The 13,274-nt window shown below is 48.0% G+C and overlaps 2 protein-coding genes across 2 annotated transcripts; both read right to left on the reverse strand.

The window, feature by feature from the left end:
* Positions 1 to 1,126: 1,126 nt before the first annotated feature.
* Positions 1,127 to 2,449, reverse strand: M406DRAFT_75543 (uncharacterized protein; the record flags this gene model as incomplete). The annotated part of the gene is made up of 2 exons (XM_040925880.1): positions 1,127 to 1,940; positions 2,004 to 2,449. The coding sequence occupies 2 exons, from the start codon at positions 2,447 to 2,449 to the stop codon at positions 1,127 to 1,129; spliced, it is 1,260 nt and encodes a 419-aa protein (XP_040779146.1).
* A 6,079-nt stretch (positions 2,450 to 8,528) lies between these two features.
* Positions 8,529 to 8,699, reverse strand: M406DRAFT_225213 (uncharacterized protein; the record flags this gene model as incomplete). Its single annotated transcript, XM_040915728.1, has 1 exon — positions 8,529 to 8,699. A coding segment is annotated over one exon (171 nt), but the record flags the coding sequence as incomplete, so codon positions are not given.
* Positions 8,700 to 13,274: the final 4,575 nt, after the last annotated feature.

Here is a 13,274-nt window from a genome sequence, read left to right on the forward strand (position 1 = left end):
AGCTTAGCAACTCAAATACTCTGAATCTCTTCTGAATGCTTCTTGCACGCTGCTTGCATACTGCTTGCTCAATACTGCTTGCTCGCTATATTCAAAGCTCGAAAGCTCGAAAATCGAAGACTTAAAGATCAAAGGCTTGAAGGTTCGAAAAGGATAGTAGTCTGATCATTTGCTCTGCTCCTGCTCAGTATTAGCGCTGCTCCTAGGGAAAAAAAAAAGATAGAAAGCCTCGCCGGATTACCTTCTTTAAAAGGGCTAGGCTTCAAACTGTCAGATGGAAAGGTTGCAAAGGCAATGTGGCGAGGTCTTTTCTCTCTTTCAGGGGCATACAACCAGAATAACATTGAGGCCTAAGGAGCTAAGTTCTGCTCAGCAGTGCTGACGTGGCTAGAAAGCTGCTTTATAGCCGCATATTGCTTAGTCATCCGTAATCCAGCTGGCTTAGCTGGCTCTGAGCCTTGCTGGCACAATCGGCCCTGACACCTAGTCAGCGGAGAATCGTACTTAGCTTGAAAATAATAAGAAAATAAAAGGGGGATACACACCTGTAGAGCTATCTGCCTGCCTTCTCCAAAAATATATGGATGTTGCCCCGCTCTTCCGAATAAGTTTGAATGAGTTGCATTGCTCTTAAAAGAGCGGGTGAAGGGGATAAGTACAGACACCTGTCCCAAGCAGATTGATTGCTTAGTCAGCATCATATACCATCATTGGTGGTAGCCGTGCTGTCTGATGTAGGTGCTGCGGAGCTTTCGGTGGAAGCCTTGGGATTTCCATATATAGGACAACTTGCTTAGTAACTAAGAATGTGGCTGCACTGAAATTGCTTGGATTCCTTGTCATAGATGATTCATTTTTGAAAGGATGCCAGCCTGCAGCTGAGCCAGAGGTTTCGTGTGCGCCGGTGCTCCCTCATGAACGGGAGCTCGAAGATCTTCTCGTCTTCTTCGAACTTGTCCGAGTTGAACCACCCGTCTGGGTACAGGCCTTCTACCCACAGATGGCCTTGCATGGTTCAGTCCTCAGGAAGGGGCCTGTTGGTGGGACGGGGGAATTCCTCTAGCTCGGTGCGCTCGAGGTCCTTGAAGTCAACAATAAGCAGATTCAAAAGGCGGGTGATCTGTGCTCATGGAAAGTAATTCTCGAGATGCTTCATTGCAGCTTCGTTCTTGGCTATATGATATATGTAGGTGAGCTGGATGTGTAGGTAGCTCATGATCTTGTTGTTGCCATAGCGATTGAACATGATATGGTTGCAATCTTTGATAAAGTCTCGAATTATGCCGAATATCTCGGATGGGACGGGTTCGCTATTCGTTTCTGTGCTGTTGGCTTCCGAGCCATTCATAGGCACATCACCCCCAGCATCCGCAGCATTCGCAGCATTCGCAGCATCCTCAGCTTTCTCAGCATTCTCAGCATTCTCAGCATTCTCTGTCTTGAGGGTAGTTAATGTAGCGAGGATGATGTTCTTATTGCCCTGTGCATTGGCATCCGTCTTGCTGTACTCTAGAATTGCATTGTTATTGGAAATCGCAATCTGACCGCTTATCGTGTTCCAGCCTTTAGTATACTGCGAGATGATATGATCGAGGCGCGAGATAAACTCGGTCTTAGTTGTATTATAATCAGCCAGCATTCGGTCCACAGGCTCGGGAAGTGGCTTCTTCTCCTCGTTGGTATTAGAGATGATAAAGAGGATAGCATGTGACTTGACAAAAGTGAACTCCGAGATTGGCAGGTTGTGCTGGTTGTTATTTAAAATGGGATCGAAAAGAGTGAGGATACTATCGCGTGCAGACTTGAAGAGATAGGCGATACATAGGCTCTTCGAGTAGTAGAAGAGCTGCTGATAGGCGTTGGGCTTGGACAAGATCGCAAGGTGGTGGTAAAGGCGGCCAGTCTCAGGGGCCCTGTCGCTGGCCTTCGCGTACCAATATCTGCTGACGCCAGCTCAGATTTCCCTGTTGCGGATATCCTCGTCCTCGATGGCCATACGGTACCTGCTGAGGTCTCTCAGGCACTCGATCCAGGTATCCTCAAAGGATGGAACAGTCTCGCAGAGCAGGGCCATCATGGAGTAGGCCAGGTATATAAAGGTCAGCATGTGCTCCAGCGAGTCGGGCAGGCGGGCTCGAAGCAGCTCCAGGAACAAGTGGATGCTATGTCTCCACATCCTGGCCGGCATCGCGTACTTCTGAGACAGCCGCCGGAGGGCAGGCGATGCAGAAGGGTGCTGCGAGGCGAGGAAGAAGTCGTGGTGCTCATGAAGAAGCGTCCGGTGGAGAGCGATCAGGGCCTGCCACTGTTCATTGTTGAGCTTGGCGGTGCCGGCGGTATCGACCTCGGTACACTTGGACTCGACCATCACAAGGCCGGCGTAGATGCCCTTGACCTCTGTTACAAGCTGCTCTTGTGAGATGGGCCGCGTCTCCGGCTGAGGAATCATGACTGTTACGGAGGCTGGTTCTTGCTCGTCCGCAGCTTGGGCAGCACTAGCTCAGGCTGCAGCGTGTTGTTGCCTTGCTGTCGCGCCTCTTGTTTTGTAATAATCTTTCAGCTGAAAACTTGCATATTTGAAGGATAGCACTTTGGGTCTGAACTGTTTTCTTATCTTTGATCTTTGCACAGGGCCTTATTGAAATCATTTATATGCGTCATGGCTCAACACCTGGGAGCGGCACAGCCTTGCTGAAGAATTATTGTGTTGCGGTTCGAAGCAGTGGTGCGCGGGGAGAGAGAGAGAGAGAGAGAGAGAGAGAGAGAACGCTTCATAGAACAGATGTACAAATAGCTGGCCACAGGGAGCTAAGGGAGAAAAATCAGATAGACTTTACTCAGATACTAATTCAAGCTCTTCTGGTAATAATGATAGAGTGATAGAGGAAGATTGTTGTATTACAAAAGCGAGGCTACTATGGGCTTTATATAGTAAACCAATCTTCTTGATAGTGCACAGCAAGCATGCATGCAAGCAACCATTCGTTTGTAGAAAGATACAAATGTATCTATGTTTCTGCAATAGAGTAGCTTCAGAGTTTTCTATATTATTGGCTGGTTGCCTTGGCGAACTACTTATGTATAGCAGGCACAGCGTGTTATTCAAAAGAGCCTTATCCGTGGCTTGAGATCACAAATATACTGAAAGTTTATCTCTGTTGATATCAACATTGTACTTTTTAATTTAGCGCTTCTGCTGATTATGGATGCAGTGGATGAACAATGCCTACTGTAGTGCATGCTTGCTTGGGCAGAAGGTATGGCTTATGATTTATAATAACATCAAGGGTCTGTCTGCTATCCGTTGCAATCTCGGGCTGCGAACCTGTTAAAACCTGCTTGGTACGAACCTTTTGCAAACATGAATTTTCAGCATATAGTACCGAAAATAACCTCTACTGTATTTACGACTATCTGGGAAGAACTTAAAGCTCCTTCTTCTTTCACTTTTGATTAAATCTACGAGCTTGCATCCCAATGATTTAAAATCCAGATTGAATCTGTTCTCCTCTCGTTATCTTTCCTGGATCTGTTCCTTGGTGTCACGCTCCGCTGTTCCGGGTGGCCTGCTTTGTGACCTGCATGTTGGATGGGTTACTACATTTCTAGCAGTGCGATTCACTTACTGCCTTTTTCTGAACCTATCAGTTTTTGCGAAGCTCTATCGTTCCGTTCGTTCCACGCTCTGCCTATGTAGTTTTGTGAGTTATTGCTGATCATCTCCGAGCTGATCGAGTTCTAACCATCGTGAGGAGCTCGAAACGTTCCTGGGGGATGTCGCGCAAACTATCATGACTCATATCTGGATGCAATCTATAATACGATGGGGATATAGAAGGAGGGTAGCTAAAGATGCATGGTTCGAGGTAAAGTTATGCAAAATAGATCATTATGGACTCGAAATCTAGTTTCGCCAACGCAGGCTAATGTGACTTACTTGCAACGATAAGTTTATTGGTGAAATTCTAACGTGGCTCAGATGAAATGCGCATGGAACAGCCTTACAAAACCAGATCAAATGTTCAAGGGCGAGACTTTATCGCATAGCCTTGAAAGTGAGTAATAACATAACACCGGGATAGGCATGAGGTACTCAATGATGCTAAAGATTTGTGAGTACCAAGCTGGCGATCGCTCTCAGAATAGCTTGACATTATGACTCACTTACCTTCTCCATGTTCGGTGACTCATATGCCACCTCCCAGCATTGTGTCGTTCTATTTTGTTCTTTTTACAACTGTCGCATGTTCGTAGGATGTTTTCGATCTTTTTCCTGAGACCTGGCGGATTCCAGTATCTCTTGATTCGTTCGTAGGTGGCTCGGACTCCCTGGTGTCCGTGTGCCGGGGCGTTGTGTACATCCTTGATGTATTCGTCTTGTTCTTCTGGGGTCATTTGTTCGGGGTTCCTTTCTTGGGGTCCTATTCTGAGGGTTGCTGCGAGTTCCCTGTGTGCGTTGATGAGGTCTCCTTGTTCGTTGAACGTAAAGATATCCTGTATTTCTTCCTCAATTTTGTCCTGGTGATCTGCTCTTCTGCTGAGAGCGTCTGCTCTGGCATTTTCCTTGCCTTGGATGTGGGTGATTCTGAAGTCAAATTGGGATAGGTACTCTGCCCATCTTACTTGTCGTCGGTTGAGGTTCTTTGTTGTTGTGAATGTGGTGAGGTTCTTGTGGTCCGAAAACACCTTGATCGTGTGTTTGGCACCTATAAGGTAGTGTTCCCATTCCTTGAATGCTTCCACTATTGCCATGAGTTCTTTATCTGGTATGCCGTATCGTAGTTCCGGTCCATTGAGTTTCTTTGAGAAGTTAGCAACTATCTTTAGCTGTCCCTGTTCATCGCGCTGGTTGAGTTCTGCGCCAAGTGCATAGTCTGATGAGTCGGTGTAGAGCTCGAATTCCTTGTATGGGTCTGCTTCTTTTAGGACTGGGTCCTTGGTGACGAGTTCTCTGATTGTCTCGAAGGCCTGTTTTTCTTCCTGATTCCATTGGAAGGGTAGGTCCTTTTTGGTGAGGTTTGTAAGGGGTTTTGCGATCTGGCTGTACTTGCTGATGAATTGTCAGTAGAAGTTAACATATCCGAGGAATGCTCTGGCATCCTTGATATTTTTGGGTATAGGCCAATCTCTGATTGCCTGTATCTTGTCTTTCTGCATCCTGATGTGTCCTGGCTCGATTGTATATCCGAGGTAGTTAACCTTTTGAACATGGAAGTGACTCTTGGTTGGTTCCACTAGGAGGTGTGCATCCTGAAGTGTTTGCAATATTTGTCGCACGTGTTGCTTGTGTTCTGTAAGGGTCTTGGAGTAGATGAGGATGTCGTCGAGGTAAACGATGCATGTGACGTCCAAGAATTCGCGGAGGATGTGGTTGATCATTTCTTGGAAGGATGCGGGTGCGTTGGTCAATCCAAAGGGCATGATCAGGTACTCGTAGTGTCCGTAGCGAGTTCTGAATGCTGTTTTCCATTCTTCTCCTTCCTTGATGCGGATGTGCGCGTATGCTTCCTTGAGGTCTAATGCTGTGAACCATTGTGCTCCTTGTAGTCGGTCTCTGATTTCCTTGAAGAGTGGTAGAGGGTACCGATTTTTGATGGTTATGTCGTTGAGTTGTCTGTAGTCCACGCAGAGTCTGAGTTTGCCGTTTTTCTTTGGTACAAACAGGATTGGGTATCCTGCTGGTGATCGTGATGGTCTGATGTATCCCTTTTTTAGATTTTCGTCGAGGTACTCCCTGAGTGCCTCTAGTCGTGCTTCGTCGAGTCCGTAGATAGGGAAGAATTGCGGTTGTGTCCCTTCTTTGAGTGGTATCTCATGGTCGTATGGGCTGTGTTCTGGAAGTCCTGTGTCTAACTTTCCTTGGAACAGTTTCGTGAATTCGTGGTACTCTCGTGGTATTCCAGCGAATGTTGGTACTGGTCCGTCCTTCTCCGTTTCTGCTATCTGGAGGAATAGGAGGTATCGTTGAGCGTTCTTTCTTTCGTTTGCCGCTTGCCTTTTCCGTAGGTCGGGGGCGGTGTCGTACCCCGCTCGGCTTTCGTATTTCCTTGTGATGTCTGGTGCTTTTGGTCGTGAGATTTCTTTGTGGTTCCAGAGTCCACATTTCTGTTGTCGCTCCGAGTCGGACCGTGTTTCTGAGGGTCGCTGTCTCGTTGTTTTCGTAACCTGCTGATGCCCTGGCGTAGTTTGTTGGGTCCATCGCTTGCTTGGTTCTTCTCCATGAGCCATCAGCCCTGCTGATTTGGAGGTACTAGTGGGTTCGTTTGAGGCCTCGCTTTTGGAGTGCGCTTCAGTGACTGAATCCGATCCTTCGCCTTTGATTGTGACCTTCTCATGGGTAACAGTATTGTCCCATAAGATCTGGCCAGTGGTCCAATCGATTCGAGGATTGTGCTCCCTGAGCCATGGTATTCCTAGTATCAGTTCGTGTTGTGCTGTTTCTGTGATGTCCAACGTAGTAGAGGTCGTTTTGCCGCAGATCGTGACTGGTAGGTGATCAGTCTCCATGTCGATAACACCTTGGCTGTAGTCGACGTTCGTTCCGTCCACAGTTCTGAGTACGTAGGTCTCCATTTTCTTGTGCCATGGGACCTTGTCCCTGTTGATGATTCGTGGGGATATGAAGTTTCCCTGGGCGCCACTGTCCAATAGTGCGCTGTACCGTTTTCCGTTGATTTCTGCCTTGAGTATCAGATGTGCTGTGTCGGCTCCCTGAGTCGCACAGAGGGACCGTGTCTCTGGTCCTGATCGTCTGTTGTCCCTTACAGGCGATCTTGCTCTTTTGGGGCTCCTCGTGCCGCCTGCTGCGAGAGCTTCTTGGCTCCCTTTTGGCCGTGTTCGTGCCGTGTTTCCTGGAGGTATTGTTGATCCTCTCTTTTGAGCCTTTCAATGGTGGCCTGTTGCTGTTGCTGGATTCGATGCCAGTCTTTGATCTTCTTTGGGCCGTGGATGTCGCATTCTTCGTGCTTGCAATTCCGCCACTCGTCCCTTCTGACGATGCATTCCGCAGGAAATTGTTCTGGTAGTCCGATGATCGCGTAGCTCGATTGCTGGTTGATTTTGGTTTTGAATCTGAGGTTTTCTTCGGTGTAGAGTGTTGTGGGCCTGTTTCCTTTTGGTCTAGTTGGAAACCAATTGTTGTTGACCTTGTCGGATAGATGGGTCATGCAGTTGTGAAAAACGCATGAGGTCCATCCAACCTTGTGATGATCGAGATGTCTGGGGGAGATTCTGAGGTCTTCTCCGTTCTTGGTTGACCAGTCGCAGTACCGAATCTTGGTGATGGCTTGTCTAAGCGGGATTCCTGGGATCCAATGCTTGGCGTTGAGTTGTATGGCCTGGGCGTGTTGTCCTTCTTCTTCTGTTATGTCGAGGACTCGCTGTAGAGTTTCTCCTAGTCTTAACATTGTGGGGTCGTTATCGAGGGTCTCTGACGATTCTGTTTCCCAGCCGTCTAGAGGCTGCTTGGCCGCTTGTCTTTCTTGTAGGTGTTCCCTGAACACTTGTTCTATGGTATCTGAGCAGTCTGAGTCGTTGCTGCTGAGTACTTCGTTGTATAGGGGACCGAGTTTCTTCTTTTCCTGCTGGTTCCGGCATGGGTTCCTGGGGAACCATCCTGATGCTTCTTTCTCGCTGAGGTGCAGTACGCAGTTATCATTGTGGCAAGCCGTCCAGCTGAGGCTGTCATGATTGTCGTCCGCTGCTTGCTCCGGAAGTCGATTGGGATCGGGGGTGTTGGTTGCCGGGTGTAGTGGACAATCTACACAGCAGTTGCAAGAAATTTCTGGTTCGTAATAGATCCGGCACTTGGTGTCTGTACAAGTGCACCGGTCTGTATATCGTGTGAGAACGTTGAGTTGTCGTTCTACCGTGTTTGCCTGTTGTCCTTCTGGGACTGGTTGCCATCGTGGTTTCTTAGGTTGTCGGCATTCCCGTGCGAAGTGGCCATGCTTTCCGCAATTGAAGCATTTAATGTTGCCATTCATTCGTCGTTGTTCATGTCGGTGTGCCGCATCGATTTCCATGGGGCCTGCATGTGTGGTTCCGCTGTAGGCCGTGCTGGGTCGTCCCTGGTTACCAGATCCTTTGTTGTGCTGGTACTTTTTCCCGGTATTAGCTTGTGTGCGAGCGATCCAGGGGATGTGGGCCTTTCCTTGTTTCTCCAACCTTCGCTCGTACTGTCTGTCGTCGATTTTCGTAGCGAGCGCAATGAAGTCTACTAGCTTCGTGGGTCGTTCGGCGCGTGCGAGGTCGTCCTTGACTTCGTCCTTGAGCCCGTTGTAGTACTGAGCGATGAGAGCTGCATCGTCCCACTGTAGGTGTGACGAGGCCTTTCGGAATTCCGTGGTGTACTTGGCCGCAGACTTGGTCTGTTTGAGTTTGAGGAGTTCTCGTTCCGCCTTGCGTTGTTCGTCCGTATCGCCGAAGGTGTCCTTGAGGGCTTGCTCGAGATTATCGAAATCCTGGAAGATATGTTTCGTGTTTTTGTCCTGCTCGGGTTCGTTGTACTCGAAGTAGTTCCTTAGGGTAGGCTCGAACCAAGTGAGCGCGTCTCCCTTAAGTCTGGTTCCAGCGAAGATGACCTTATCGGCTTCCTTCGGGAACTTCTTTTCCTCGTGGTGGAAGTAGGCTTTGCATTGGGTCAAGAAGGCCTGGAGAGTGTGGCGTTCTCCACCGTAGGGCGCAGGAGCCTCCATCTTGTAGTGGAACTCCTTGCTGTTCGACTTCTGTTCCTCGAGTTCCTTGATACGCTTCGTAAGTGCTTCAATTTGGTCAGTAAGGTTAGTAGCGCTGCCGCTGACAGATCCAGTTGGGGTTTGGGGAGCCATCGTGTTTCCGTATTGTTCAAGGGGTATACACTGAACCGTTCTTGAACAAGAGTCGTCAAAATGTAATGAGCACTGCAGTAATCCTAAGATTCCTAAGTACCGATTGGTTTTATGCTAACAAGAGCGATGTCGAAGTGTAAGTCCTTGAATACGGAAACGTACAAGTCCTGATGAGTATGCAAGTGTTCACTGCCTTTGGGGCTATCCAATTGTATGACAAATGAATACTTAGGTTGACGACTGAAGAGCTATGTACTGAATCTATCTACTGGTAATGAACGTGTCCTTATATATCCAGCTCTTCGTCGTGGTTCCTGCTGGATCGATAGGATCGATGTCGATTCTATCTATTCCCTGATCGATGGGGTCGATGTCGATTCTATCTATCCGCTAGTAACCCTAACCCTTGGTTACGTAATAAGTGCCTTGTCAGGATGTTGGACCCCTGGCACGTGTTCCCTGTTACTCGTGTCCTGTTCTGTGACCTTCATGTTGGATGGGTCATAACAACAGGGAACGGGTTCAACACCCTAGGGACCAAAATAAGGCTTACATAATCAAGGGTTAGGGTTACGGATGGATATGTAGGATCAGGAACATATCCAACATATCGGATCAGTCGGATCGACAACATATCCAAGCGATCCAGCAACGACCAACAGGACCAACGCTACCAACAGGTCTGAAGAGCTGGATATAAAAAGGACACGTTCATTCCCCATTAGATAGATCTTGTACATAGCTCTTCAGTCGTCAATCTAAGTTCTAAGTACACACACACTTGGAAGCCCCAAAGGCAGTGAAGACTTGCACAGATTTACTCAGTTACATTTCCGTATTCAAGGCCTATACTTTGACATCGCTCTTGTTAGCATAAACCCAATCAGTACCTAAGGAATCTTCGGATTACGGCAGTGCTCATTACACTCTCACAGAATCACTTGAGCGAGCTGGCTGTCAGGTTGATTATTACTGCGTTCTAGGCCTAAACCCATTTGAGGGACCAATAGATAGAGAGCAAAAGGCTAAAATTCGAAGAAAAACCAAGAAAATGCTTGCAAACGCAAAGAAAGCCGACTATCACGAACCCGGCTGCTGGCCCTGCCCTGGTCATCCTAATCTCGAGGGTTAGGGTTTATCACGTGATCCTGGTTCCAGATAAAACTCTGTTCCTGTTAATCCTGTCTGTCTGTTCTGCATCGTAGCTCTTCGAGCTACGTCTTGACAACCAGCCTGTATCTACCTAAGATAGTGCCTGTCTGTAGCAATAAAGCCCTGCCCGCCCAACGCCTTCTTCCCGCCTGCTAGCTATCGTGACACCGACCCGAAACCTTCAAAGGAAGCAATTAGTAGTAAGCCTAGCATAAATACAGGTAATTGTACCAAACTGACTTTGTCTTAGTGGTCATTGATGCTGTCAATACACTTACAGATCCTGAAAAGAAGAAGGATTATGACGAAAAGTTTCGAGCTGCTTTCGGGAAGGATAGGACTATGAATGAAAAAGAATATTATCCCGGCCAAGACGAGGATAAGAATATTTAATCAGACTAACAACCTCATAAAAATCTTATTCCAGATACCAAGCCAAAGACTCCAATTGTTAGTGCTAATAACCAGATGAATCGGGATCCGAAAGCTAAGAGACTGAATAAATACCAGAAAAAGCCTAATTCAACTAATTAAGCAGATCTAGAATCGCCGGAGAAGATACAGTTAGCTAGAGAGCAAAGATAAGCATCGAAAGAAGTCAAGCAAAACCGAAGAAATATATTTAACAAGAACTCTTTATGCAGAACGAGCCCGAGGAGGTGGCTGATGCTGAGTCCTCTCTGAGCAACCCTCCCTCGTTTAATGACGACGATGAGGCCTGATGTTATAACCCATTCAACATGCAGGTTACGACAAGGCGTAGGAGGCCAGGTGGTCCCCTGGCCCTCTTGGCATCCCGGGCAACGAAGAGGTGGACAAACTGGCGAAGTGGGCATTGGACCCTCAAAGCACGGAAGACCAGGTCGACGAAGGACCGGCCATAGTCTTGTGGGCGAAAAGAGCTAATAGGCGCGAAAGGAAGGGTCGCCTCAACCACTGATGGTCAACAAGCCAGCCAGATACTTACTAAAAATGGGGGCTCAGGGTCAAGACGAAACCCTCAGAACTGGCGCTCTCGAGAGGCCTGTTGCACAGATATCTCGCAGAACGATCAGGACACAGCAACTTCGTCCAATACCCTGAACAGTTCAAGCATGCAGACACAGGCCAGCTCTGTAAGTGTGGAGAGTAGCGACAATAGGGCCACTTCGTGAGGTGCGCTGGCGCTAGAAGGTTCAGGCCGAAATGGCTTAGATGCGGACGGGAACTGGAGAACATGCTGGGACAACTAGGATGGCCTTCGTTCCGCGATTATGTGCGAGACCCAGGCGTCTACGATGCTCTCCCTGTCGGAAGCAAGGGGGAAGCAGAGTGAGAAACAACTTCCTTTGTTTTATATTTCTTTTGTACAGCAACATGTTGGTAACCAGGCCAACCGTCTATATGCGCCGCAGGAGGCGAAGGGATAGGAAACAAGAGCACGAAGTGTACTTAGCCTAAACTCGATACACAGACGTTAATACACACACCCACACAGATCACACAGAACAAGTTGGAAACAGCCAGATTGCTATGATTCAATATTTAAGGAGAAACTGGTAGACTAAGCACGTAGAAGTGGTATAAAAAGTATTGAGATTGAATCTATTTAAACAAAAGAAAGATCTTCTAAGTAACCATACCACGCTCTCAGACGGTTTATAAATGAATCAAAAGAGAGGGTTAGAATTAAATATGCCCCATTCTTCACAATATTAGACAAAGCATCATCTCCTCTCCTTGCTTATGTAGCCTAGGACCAGGGTTAACAGGGGCTGCTTATCGAAAGCCATTGGTCTTCCTTTAAGCGTAGATACCCGAGGTTGAGAGATTTTATAACGTAAAATCTTCGCGAAGGCATCATACATTACGACAAACTGATAGATCGACGCGCAGCAAGCTGGAAAGGGAAGGTGTTCTATGCTTAAAAGATTGCGCCGCTGGCAACTGGCAGCTATCCACCCACCTTCATGCTAAGTACGAATATAATGATGCACTGCAATATCCGAAGATCCTTAAGTACACAAGGGGTTTATGCTAACAAGAGCGGTATCGAAGTAATAACCAATTGAATACGGAAATATAAACAAGTAATCCGTACAAGTGCTTTCATTCGCCTTTGGGGCTATTCAAGTGTGTAACAAATGAATACTTAGATTGACAACTGAAGAGCTATGTTCTGGTGGTCTATCTAATGGTAATGAATGTGTTCTTATATATCCTGCTCTTCAGTGTGGACCGTAAGAGTTGACGAGCGACTGTTGCAGTCCCTAGCCTGGACCGTAAGGACCGACGAGTGACTGTTGCGGTCCCTCTCTGATTGGTCCCCATTCAGAACCCTAACCCTTGATTGCCTAATTCTGGTTGGGTTGTCCGCATGCTAGCTTGTAATCGCTGGTCCTTTGTTGGCGGGGCCTGTTTCGTGACCTGCATGTTGGATGAGTCATAACAACGAACTAGCGCTTAGCGGCCCCAGCCCCCTTCTTTTCGAAGCTTAAAAACCCGCTTAAGATTTGGCCTTCTTTTCTTCCTTTATCCTTTTTCTTCCAACAATGCAAACCCTACCGCCGCCACCACCAACGCCCTATCACCAACGCCCTATCACCAACGCCCTATCACCAACCACCACTAATACCCCCCCCACCCACCGACTGTCGTTGTCTCGACTGATGCTGCAGTATTGCATCGCACCACGCAATACGCAACAAGAAGCCCGCCGCGGAGCCCAACTGCCAAGCTACAGATGCCAAGGATCTGGGCATTCGGTCTATGACTAACCAAGCTGTTTAGACCCAAGCTGTCTAAATAGCTTTGGTTCTTCGGCGGCCGTTGCTATCCCAAACAGGTCCAACTCATCTGGGCATTGGGTCACCAAACACCGGCCCCTCTTGTCGCCGTGCGGGTACTGCATCGCACCGCGCAGTACGCAACAGGGAAAGAAAGCCCGCCGCGGAGCCCAACTGCCAAGCTACAGATGCCAAGGATCTGGGCATTCGGTCTATGACTAACCAAGCTGTTCAGACCCAAGCTGTCTAAACAGCCTGGTTCTTCGGCGGCCGTTGCTGTCCCAAACAGGTCCAACTCATCTGGGCATTGGGTCACCAAACACCGGCAGCTCCCTGTTGGCATCATCAGAGACCAGCCTCGATCACGCATCGCGCTGCGAGTCTAACTTCGGCCCATCACATCGCTGCTACGAAATCTAAAAGTCAAGGCTGCTTTGACCACGACAAAAAGCCTGGGAGGGTGGGCGCCTAATTTTCGGGCGGGATCTCCTTCTCGTTCAACTCCAATGTAAATGAACCATACTAATAC

The sequence above is a fragment of the Cryphonectria parasitica genome, assembly GCF_011745365.1.
Source record: "Cryphonectria parasitica EP155 unplaced genomic scaffold M406scaffold_2, whole genome shotgun sequence".
Lineage (NCBI taxonomy): Eukaryota > Fungi > Ascomycota > Sordariomycetes > Diaporthales > Cryphonectriaceae > Cryphonectria > Cryphonectria parasitica.